This window comes from Danio aesculapii, chromosome 1 (genome assembly GCF_903798145.1).
Source record: "Danio aesculapii chromosome 1, fDanAes4.1, whole genome shotgun sequence".
Classification (NCBI taxonomy): Eukaryota; Metazoa; Chordata; class Actinopteri; order Cypriniformes; family Danionidae; genus Danio; species Danio aesculapii.
The window spans coordinates 35,557,249-35,567,999 of NC_079435.1; the positions used below are offsets into that span (position 1 = coordinate 35,557,249).

At 34.6% G+C, this 10,751-nt stretch overlaps 2 protein-coding genes across 2 annotated transcripts; both read right to left on the bottom strand.

The window, feature by feature from the left end:
• Positions 1-1,421: 1,421 nt before the first annotated feature.
• si:dkey-30k22.5 (lecithin retinol acyltransferase family protein) lies at positions 1,422-3,282 on the bottom strand. Its single transcript, XM_056479694.1, has 2 exons — positions 2,773-3,282; positions 1,422-1,577 (listed from the first exon to the last, which is right to left on the bottom strand). Exons 1-2 carry the CDS (start codon positions 3,277-3,279, stop codon positions 1,422-1,424), a joined length of 663 nt encoding a protein of 220 aa, XP_056335669.1. The 5' UTR covers positions 3,280-3,282.
• A 5,718-nt stretch (positions 3,283-9,000) lies between these two features.
• Positions 9,001-10,171, bottom strand: lrata (lecithin retinol acyltransferase a). The gene is made up of 2 exons (XM_056479816.1): positions 9,635-10,171; positions 9,001-9,560 (listed from the first exon to the last, which is right to left on the bottom strand). The coding sequence occupies exons 1-2, from the start codon at positions 10,157-10,159 to the stop codon at positions 9,408-9,410; spliced, it is 678 nt and encodes a 225-aa protein (XP_056335791.1). The 5' UTR covers positions 10,160-10,171; the 3' UTR covers positions 9,001-9,407.
• Positions 10,172-10,751: the final 580 nt, after the last annotated feature.

The window sequence follows — 10,751 nt, forward strand, 5'->3', positions numbered from 1 at the left end:
ATTACTATGTTTTGGCTGAAAGAGTAAAAGATCAAAAGTTTGAACCAAAAATACACATGCCTGTATTGAAAATAACAAAACTGAAAATGTCCAAACAATAACTAATAATAAAAACAAAAAACCCTCAGATACCCCCCCCCCCCCCCCCCCAGTAATTATCTCAGATGTTGTAATGGAAGCTAAAATATATACCTATTTATCTGAATTGTTTATTTTTTTACGACAACTAATATTTTCTTATAAATATATTTATTTATATTTTCTATTTAAATCTGAACCAGTTATCATTTGGCAAATGATAACGTTTTCGTTTTCAAAAGATGACCATACAGCTTTTAAAGTTTTCTTTATTATAAAAATAGCTCTAGCACTAAAAACATTCCATGAAATTGATACTCATCATTCACATTGCAACATGCATACATAAATAATACAGTTGAAGTCAGAATTATTAGCCGCCCTGTTCCCCCCTCCCCCCATTTCTGTTTTATAGAGAGAAGTTTTTTCAACACACTCCTAAACATAATAGTTTTAATAACTCATTTCTAATAAGTGATTTATTTTATCTTTGTCATAATGACAGTAAATAATATTTTACTAGATATTTTCAAGACACTTCTGAACAGCTTAAAGTGACATTTAAAGGCTTAACTAGGTTAATTAGGTTAACTAGGCAGGTTAGGGTAATTAGGAAAGTTTTTGTATAACGATGGTTTGTTCTGTAGACTATTGAAAAAATATATCGCTTAAAAGGAGCTAATAATTTTGACCTTAAAATGGTTTTTAAAAAATTTAAAACTGCTTTTATTCTAGCCGAAATAAAAAAGACTTTCTCCAGAAGAAAAAATATTATCAGACACACAGTAAAAATTTCCTTGCTCTGTTAAACATAATTTGGGAAATATTTAAAAAAGAAAAACAATTCAAAGAGGGGCTAATAATTCTGACTTCAACTGTACATACATACATACATACATACATACATACATACATACATACATACATACATACATACATACGTACGTACGTACATACATACATACATACATACATACATACATACATACATACATACATACATACATACATGCATGCAGTTCCTATTTTACGATATCAAAACACAACATAATAATACAGGCAATAATACATGCAAATTTGTTATGCATAATTACATGCAACTAAATTAAGCCTAACCCACATATTACACAATAACTATAAATACATGTAACTAATTATGCCCAATATTAATTCACAGTTAATAGTAATAAAGTAATAGTTACACACTAACAAGGACACTTTAAAATAAAGTGTTTCAGTTAGAATTCTGCATATTTCTAAAATAATTTGTTGAGTAAATGTTTTAATGTTTTTGTGGCTATTTCTGCATCAACGATAAAGGACAAATTGCACCCGGAGTGTCTTCAAGATGCCATCCAGATGGTAAAAGTAATGATGACAACAGGAAGGATGGTGAGAGGTGTTATAGCGCCTAAATACACAATGATGCAGAACCCGATTACAGCTGACAGCAAGGCCGTCATCCTGTTGAGGAGAGCTGTCCTTACAGCTTTGCAGAACTGAAAGAGAAAGGACAAGGATTTGTTTAGCATAGTCTCAAATGCTTGGCTGTTGTTTGACCTTAGTTTGACCACAGTCATTAGAACTATTGTCTGGCGTCCGGTCTCATTCAGTTCTATTGATTTTTAGCTGTAAAAAAATAAGATTTATATTTTTGAAAACTGGTATTATTTGCTGTCACTTTGTAATAATATGTATTACTGTCCACAAGATGGTGCTGTTTCTGTGGATTTATGGTTATTTTACCTCCCTCTGGCAAGCTGTTTTAACATTTAATCCATATAACGTATACCTACAAATTTCTTGCTACTAGTGGCTGTTTATTTTTAGGTGCTTGTAACTTTTCCATCAAGTAGTAATGTTTAATTAACTAAAAATGCATAATCTTCTGATGACTATTATTTAGATACAAGTGGGTTTTTTATTGTAAAAATACTCATTCATTGGATATTTTTTAACTCATTTATTAAAATTATTAATTACAAAATATTTATATTTGCGATTTGGGAGTTCCCAACAACAGGCTGATATGAATGAACGATCATAAAACACTTTCGTTGTCTTATTATATGAATAATTTGTACCCAATTATCCCAACAAAGCCCATCTGATTTGTTCAGGAATATATTTTTTCTAAATCCTTCCTTTGCATGATGATACTTTGCAGTGCTTGGTCCAATTACCCAATCTGTTGTGATTGGTCTGCTGCTTGCAGTTTATACACCAAATATATTGCTCTCGTAACTCAGAATAATAACAACTACAACATTTTTGTATTAATATTAGTAGTGCTATTTTGAAATTAGACCCAGGCACACATGCAAGCTCATCAAGGGTGCAATTTTCCTAAATCCATTATAGGGGCACTTTAATCAAAGAAACCTGAAAATGGATTCTGGATTATACTATTTATCTGACTGACTCAGTAACAAATTAAATAAATATTTAAAATATCATCATCTAATTTCAATAGTTTTAATAATAAATCTGTTTCCGGTAAAATTCTTTGATCGTGTGAAGACTGGCGTGAAAATGTAAAAATTCAGCTTTGCCATTATAAGAATTTTTAAATATGCTAAAATACCACATTTCACTGCATATTTGATCAAATAAATATGGTCTCGGCAAGCATAAAGATTTTACCAACCACACATTTTGCTATATAGTGTATAATCCAAAATCTTTTTTTTTTACCTGGTAGGTTTGGAAGCTGTATTCAACACCATAGCGGCAATACATGACATAGTGTTCGCAGTTATGCCAGAGTAAACTGTAGAAAAACGATCCAATCAGCTTCTCTGCACGCTGTACCACTTCCTCTCCATACAGTGGCGGCACACTGACCATACTATCAGTACTATTGACCTCAATATCAGCACCATATGCAAAATCTGCCAAAGAGTCCACACGGACACTGGCTAACTTTGCCAAGACCCCTAAAATCAACCTTTCATTGGTCACCATCTTCTCAACAGCAGACTTCTCATTAGTGAACGCTGGGAGGATGTCTGGGATAAAATGAGCAACACGACCCTCACCTAAATAGATTCCAAAATGTTTAAAAAGAGTCCTGGATACAATCAAAAGGTCACCGCGTTTGTAAAGGGAATCGTTGTATGTTTTCTTCTCTCTGTCTTCTTCATATTCTTCCTCTATTGTTGAGGTGATGAAGAACCAGTTCAGCAGTTTGAGAGCGATCATGGCTGAAGGCAGTGGACAGTGTTGCTGGTCACTTCACTTTTCCTCAATTTATTTGATCTGCATATGGGGGGAGGGATGTGCTTTGTTGAATAAAGCAGCTTTTGGGCATCACGTTGACTATCACAAGGTAATTTCTCAAGTTTTATGTAATCCACATTGTGTATTAATAGATATTAAACGGCCTGCTGAATAAGTTAATAATATTAGCCAAGAGGTCAATACCAAGATTAGTGTCGAATGCTGTTGAATAATGCTTACTCATTCAAATAGGTTGATCAAAATATTTTTTTTATGATAAAAATTTGTTGGATTATAAAATCGGTTTAATGGAAATTAAGAGTCAGGTATATGCCTAGGCCTATAAATTAAAACATATTTAAATGAAAGAACATATTTAAAAGGATGTTGGGAAAATGATAGCATTGACATCCACAGTAGGGAAAACCAACACTATTGAAGTAAATGACTACAGGCTTTCAACAGTTTGCAAAATAACTTATTTTGAGTTTACAGAAGAAAGAAACTCAAACAGGTTTTTAACAAGGATGACAGAATTTTCAGCTTTTTGGTGAATTATTCCTTTAATACTTTAGTCATTTGAGGGCTGTATTTGAGCAAACTGGCAGAAGTTTTATATTTCTGGCTAAAATATATTTTAAATAAATGCTTAATATATGTTATAACAGTAAGGCTCAATTATGTGTTAATATTTTAAAATCAAATGTATATATATAATTACAACCTTCATCAAAAAATATTTCAAAATTTATTTTAGGTGGTAAAAAATACATTTCCACTCTTACAATAGAATGCAGATGGGGATGGATGCTCCCTAGACTAGCTTGTTTAGCCTGTCTTGTCTTATCCTGTCCAGTTAATTATCCTGGCCTTTAGTCCTGTCTTTTACAGTTTACTGACTGTCCTGATCATTGGCTGACTAGATTCCCCATTTGTCTTGCCCTGAGGGCATTGTTTGCTGCTGATTCAACCCATGCCTTATTGTTTTGATTGTTTTTTTTGTTTGTTTGTTTAGTTTTTTTTTGTCTAGCTCTGTTTGTAACTGTTTACCAATACAGATTTCTGCCTGTTGTTAATAAAGCCTCCAGATTGATCTGCACACATTTGACTGACCTCTAAATATTAGTTTTAGACATAAAATAAAGTTTTTTTTATTTAGTTTTTTAAAATATTTCCCAAGTGCAGTTTAATCTAAGACTTTTGAACACATTTTTAAAAATATTTGCTTTAATAGTTGCTTCTAATTTATTTCTAATATATTATCATTATATGCATCATGACAGTAAATAATAATTGAATTATTTTGCAGGATATTCTGCTTGAATTGTAATGTAATGCCTTAACTAAGTTGGGTTAACAAAATAGGTTAGGTTAAATATGCAAGTCATTGGACAACAGTGGTTTGTTTTGTGGCCAATCAGAAAAAAAATGTTTTTTTAAGGGGGCTAATCATATTGACCTCAGCAGTTTTTTATTCCAACCAAACTAAAAGAAATAAGACTTTCTAAAAAAGAATATAAGAAATACTTTTTATGCTGTTAAAAATCACGTGGAAATTTTTAATTTCTTTTTAAATTCCTTTTAAAATATTTTTTCAAATAATAAAATAAAATAATGAAAAAATAATTGTAGAAAATATTTTATTTAAATGTACCTTTGACATTTATTTCTATTTTTTATTTTGTATACAGTATGTTGAAATGTATGTTAAAGAAATATATATAATATAACAAGACTTTTTTTTTTGTATGTGTGTCATAAGTCTATACACAATACACAAATGCACATGACCTTTTTTAGTGGAAGAGTGGATTTGCACTTCTGTTATATAAAATATTTTCCAAGACTGTTATGTCAAATCTCTTACAATTTTTCACAATTGCTAAGTAACTAAACCCCATTCTCTGAACCAGAGCCTCAGTGGCCTAATCCCTTTTTTGGCTAGGGGAAAAGGTCATTTTTGCAAAACCATGAACAAATTCATTCAGGCATTCTTGCACTTTGTATGCCGAACTCTTAAAACAATCTTACTCATTAAAACACAATGTAACAGTACTTAACACAAGCAGCAAAAGTAAAAGTAAAACAAAACACTTTGAATTGATCATTCTTGTTTCAAAGGATGGGGCAATCTGAATTAATTACAATCAATGAATTATTATACTTTTCATAACTGCATAGGGAGACTTGGATATCACTGTGAGGGGTAGGGGTTAGGTGTGTGCATTAAAAATCACTGCATGCTGCCCACCTTGCAACTGCACCAAGTCTACATCCAGACCCCTCATGTATCCCCTCTTGTTGATTATATACTTTCCACAAAGGGGCTGTATAAACTTGTAAAATGGTTTTGGTTGTTGAACAAAACTCAGACCATAGCCCATCCTATGTCTGCAGGCCGCTTGTCAATGGATGGACCCCCTCTCAGCAGATTACTTTGCTGTAGAACATTGTATTGAAATGTAGATATAAGCCTATAAAACAGCTTAAGAGTTAGAACAACAGTGTTTACATGGTATATCCAAACCTTTTACTATTATGAAAGTGTTTGTCATTAGCTGCAAATGCTTCATTCTGACATGTGTTTATTTGATGTGAGGCATTTTCCCATTTGTGTGTGCCGTTTTGGGAATTGTGTGTTGAGTTTTGAAAAAAGGTGACATTCTTTTGAAAATGTAAGCAGTTAGAAAAAAATTTAGACAGCCATCACACTGGTGCATAAGCAGGCAGGTTCAAGCACTATAAAAAAAGCAATGGTTGAGTTTAGCTGTCTTTAATAATTATGGAAGGCAATGTCACAGTAAAAGGAAGAGGAAGGGCTCATTATGTCAAAACTTTACAAACAAGCCAACCAGATATAACACTTGGAGATTACAGTAACAACTCACATCTATGCCAAAACGAAACACTGCAATCAAAACTTAGCACACTAAAAACTGAAAATATTGCTACAAAGCCATACATACAAATTTGAGTTACTCTTTCATATCTCAAGCAACACATTGATGGGCTTTATAGAAACACTGCAGTCTTTGTGCATCTAGTTTTATTGTCATTTGCTCAGTAAAACTAAAATGTAGAATTTATGCAGTGATAAAAGACGAATTTTTACAAAAAAAAAATAAAAACATTCTTACAGAAATGTCAATGAAAAAAGTACAAATGTGGCACAGTGGGTAGCACAATAAATGTTACTGGTTCTAGCCCCGGCTGGGTCAGTTGGCATTTCTGTGTGGAGTTTGCAGGTTCTCCCCATGTTCGCGTGGGTTTCACCCACAGTTCAAAGACATGTGCTACAGGCGAACTGAATAAGCTAAATTGTCTGTAGTGTATGTGTGTGAAAGAGTGTGTATGGGTGTTTCCCAGTGATGGGTTGCAGCTGGAAGGGCATCCGCGGCATAAAACGTATGCTGGATAAGTTGGCGGTTCATTCTGCTGTGGCGACCTCAGATTAACAAAGGGGCTAAGCCGAAGGAAAATTAATGAATGAAAAGTAAAAAACAAAACAATTACCAGATAAATACTTATAAAACATTAGTAAAACGTATACTGTGTGATTGCATGTGTGTGGTGGTGGGGTACTGGGTATGGGGTAATGGGGTGGGGAGGGGGGCTTATAGATCCAGCGTTCTGTTTGGGTCTGGCTACAAGACCCCCTCAGGTGATGTCTTCACAGGCATCAAATAAAATATGGTCTTGTGTACTGAATCCACCCTTGGGATAATCCCACCTCAGTGTTTACACATGCCTCTTCCATTGCTTGCAGAAGAGTGATGCAGGTGTGTGCTTGTTGATCATATACTTTCCACCAAGGGGCTATAAAGTATAAAGCTGCGAAATGATTTCAGTTGTTGAACAAACCTCAGACCAGAGCCGCCCTGTGGAGACTTACATTATTCCAGGTGACAACAAAAATGGGCTGCTCTCGTCTGAGCAGCACAACTGATGTAGTGCATCTATAAATGCAAGGATCTGTCCTTTATTATATGGACCTGGAGTGGTGTGATGCAGGACTGCTTGGACACTAATTACAGCACACAAGTTGACATTTCCCCCACGCTGACCTGGGACATTTGAACTTTATGATGATTACTAACTAGGTTTGGCAGGAGCCTGAGCAGGTCATCAGTCAATTCAGCACAGGCGCTCATTCAGCAAATCACATTTACCAGCACAGGACAAGTATAAATATCCAGCTCACTCACTTTCATCTTAGGAAGTTTTCTGGCATCCCTTCTCCACACCCAAATCTCCTCAACCTTATTCTAGACTGTGCCTCATATAAAAGAAGTTTGGGCTATATATTTTGAGCTGGAAATTCTCATTTAAGACATTGTGCCAAAATATGCTCCTGAGGCCTGCGGTGACAGACGAAGTGGCTATGATGCTACTCCCCCTACAACAGAGGATGTCACTTGTTATGCTGATGAAGTTTCGTGGTGAGACAGTGCTGGATTGACAGGGGCGGGCAGACATGTTGGCTATAAGTCAAACTAACAAAACAATCACAAACATTTTGAAAAGTGAACAAGTCACGTGACTTAAATACTCCACACTCAACTATTACTCTCAAGTACAACAATAATGACAATGTTGAATGAAAAGTAATACTAAGAGACTTACATATCCCCAAACAAAGACTTTGTAGGTGGTGTAGGGTTAGGGTGATTCCAAGGGCCCAGATAAAAGAGGAGCCCAATGTGTCTATATAGATAGAGTTTGGAATTTTAGTGTTTTGTGAAAGTGAAGACTTCACTGTTGTTGGAGAATTTATATGGCATGTGCTTTATAAGCCTGAGGAGGTACCTGATTTGTTGAAAGTTACTTTCCCACGCGCTAAACCACTTTAATGCAATGATTACTCAGTGTTATGTAGTTTATGTGTGCATGTGCGTGTGTGTGTATGTGTGTGTGTGTGTATATACATATATATATATAGCTGAAGTCAGAATTATTAGCCCCCCTTTGAATTTTTTTTTTCTTTTTTAAATATTTCAGAGCAAGGAAATTTTCACAATATGTCTGATTTTTTTTCTAGAGAAAGTCTTATTTGTTTTATTTCAGGTAGAATAAAAGCAGATTTTAATTTTTTATGAACCATTTTAAGATCAAAATTATTAGCCCCTTTAAGCTATTTTTTTTTCGATAGTCTACAGAACTAACCAAGCTAAATTGGCCGTAGTGTATAAGTGTGAAAGAGTGTGTATGGGTGTTTCCCGGTGTTGGGTTGTGGCTGGAAAAGCATCCGCTGCGTAAAACATATGTTGGATAAGTTGGTGGTTCATTCCACAGTGACAACCCCTCATTAATAAAGGGACTAAGCCGAAGGAAAATGAATGTGTGTGTGTATATATATATATATATATATATATATATATATATATATATATATATATATATATATATATATATATATATATATATATATATATAAACTTAAATATTTTATTTTTTAATAACAGACATTGACCTGGCCTAAAAACACTCACTGACTGCAAATCGGTTTAAGAGGTGCACAGCTCAGATTACATTCCACAGGTAAAGCCAAAGGTCAAGCATGGAGTTGAATGTTTTGAATTCCACCGTTCTGATCTGATCAAATATACTCTATTCAAAATGATTGTTCAATTATTTTTTATGATATTCTTTAAAAACCATAAACACAGGAACTTACTGTATTAAATATATATTTAAACTGTACAAAATCACAATCAAGCAGGCCATAACAATAATAATACAAAGATTTACAATTATACATATTTTGCATGATTAAATTTCATGATGCAATAAATGTGATCAGTGAAATTCATCACGTCTGTTTAACACTTCTGCTTAATACACACAAGGCACATGTAGTGAGCAGTACATGGAATCTGTAACTTTGAGCTACAATATGGTTTTAAAAATGAAAAGCATCCTGTAAAGGCTCAAATTTGAGTTAATAGCATGTTTTCATTAATTATTATTTTAATGAAAGAGCTTAACAAATATACAGGCAAAATGAATGTACAATCATAGCTTGGCTATATTCAAACAGCATGCTACAGAAATGTAGCCGTTGGACCGATGCATTTCATTGTTGTGTGTTTGTCCACACAAAGTCAAGTCTTTCAACCAGCCATCCACAAAATAAAGGGAATAAGGATTGTGGGTAATGTAGTTGAAGGTGCCAAGCCGAAGCAAAGGATGTACATCACTCCCATCCCGATAGTTAAGGCCACACTTCTCTGGTCCCGAATGATGGATTTCAGACATTTACAAAACTGCAAATGAAAATTCATTAAACACATAACGAAAATAAATAGCATTAAAAAGTTTTCAAATAAAGAGAACTCACCTTGTCGGTCTGCTCGCTCACAGGTGTCCCATACCTGCAATACGTCACGAAATGTTCGCAGTTATTCCACAATAAACTGTACGGTATGTCGCCGACCAGTTTCTCTGCTCTCCTCGCGACCTCCTCGTTCGCCAGTGCTTGACATTTTATTTTCTTGTCCATGTCGTTCGTCAGAATCGGAGCTCCATACGCGAAATCTTCAACCGAATCGACGCGTATACTCGCGAGTCTGTACATGCAGCCTAAAATTAGTCTTTTGTTTGTGACGACTGGCTTAATGTAATGTTTGTTGCTGGTTAACATGGGCATGATGTCGGGCATCAGGTGAGCCACCCTGTTCTCGCCCAGATAAATGCCGTAATGAACGAAGAGAGTGCGCTGCACCTCCAGCAGATCTCCTCTCCTGAGCGCTGGGTGACATTTCACAGCACACTCCTCCTTCTCTGGCTGCCATATACTTTTAAATAGGTTAAAGTTTGAGAAAAGAAAGAATTTCTCAAATAGAAAAGTCAGCGAGTCCAGCATTTTAGTGTTTTGTGTAAGCGAAGACTTCATTCGTTGAAGAATTTATAAGGCATGTGCTGTAGGACCGAGGAGGTCCCCCGCTTTCTGATTGGCTGGAAGTTACATTCCCACACTAAACCACTTTAATGCTTCAACACAGATTACTCAATGTTGTGTAGTTTTGGTAAATAAACAGTAAGCTCATTGACAATACTTTAGAAAATATTTCATTATTAAATGAAGGAGTAATTGAAGGGAATATAATTTATTAAAAATATTTGATCAACAAATGAGGCTACAAATTATTTTGATATTCCCTTTAGAAATCCTGTTCACTGTGTAAGTAACTTTACTAGGCATAATCAAGGGAAGTGGCTATTTATGATACATGTATTTCTAATAGCCTACACATTTTGAATAGAAAACAGCAATCATTTGTATTTTATATGGTTTGATGAAATTAGCTTCTTGTGTTGTATCAAAGTACTTTAAAAATACTGTGCTTTGTGAGAAGTCTGCATGATGACATCATAAAAATGTGGCCAGTGATTGGTGGCTACTCAGTTGTTTGTCCAGACTTGTTGAGTTCAGAACAGAACCCTTCCAATTGGAA

Bases quoted from the DNA above. Each gene is read 5' to 3' on its own strand.
- si:dkey-30k22.5 (XM_056479694.1), bottom strand. From the start codon at position 3,279: ATGATCGCTCTCAAACTGCTGAACTGGTTCTTCATCACCTCAACAATA. The intron at 1,578-2,772 runs GTAAAAAAAAAA...TTTCTCTTTCAG, and splicing joins ACAGCTTCCAAACCTACCAG to TTCTGCAAAGCTGTAAGGAC.
- lrata (XM_056479816.1), bottom strand. From the start codon at position 10,159: ATGCTGGACTCGCTGACTTTTCTATTTGAGAAATTCTTTCTTTTCTCA. The intron at 9,561-9,634 runs GTGAGTTCTCTT...TTTCATTTGCAG, and splicing joins TGAGCGAGCAGACCGACAAG to TTTTGTAAATGTCTGAAATC.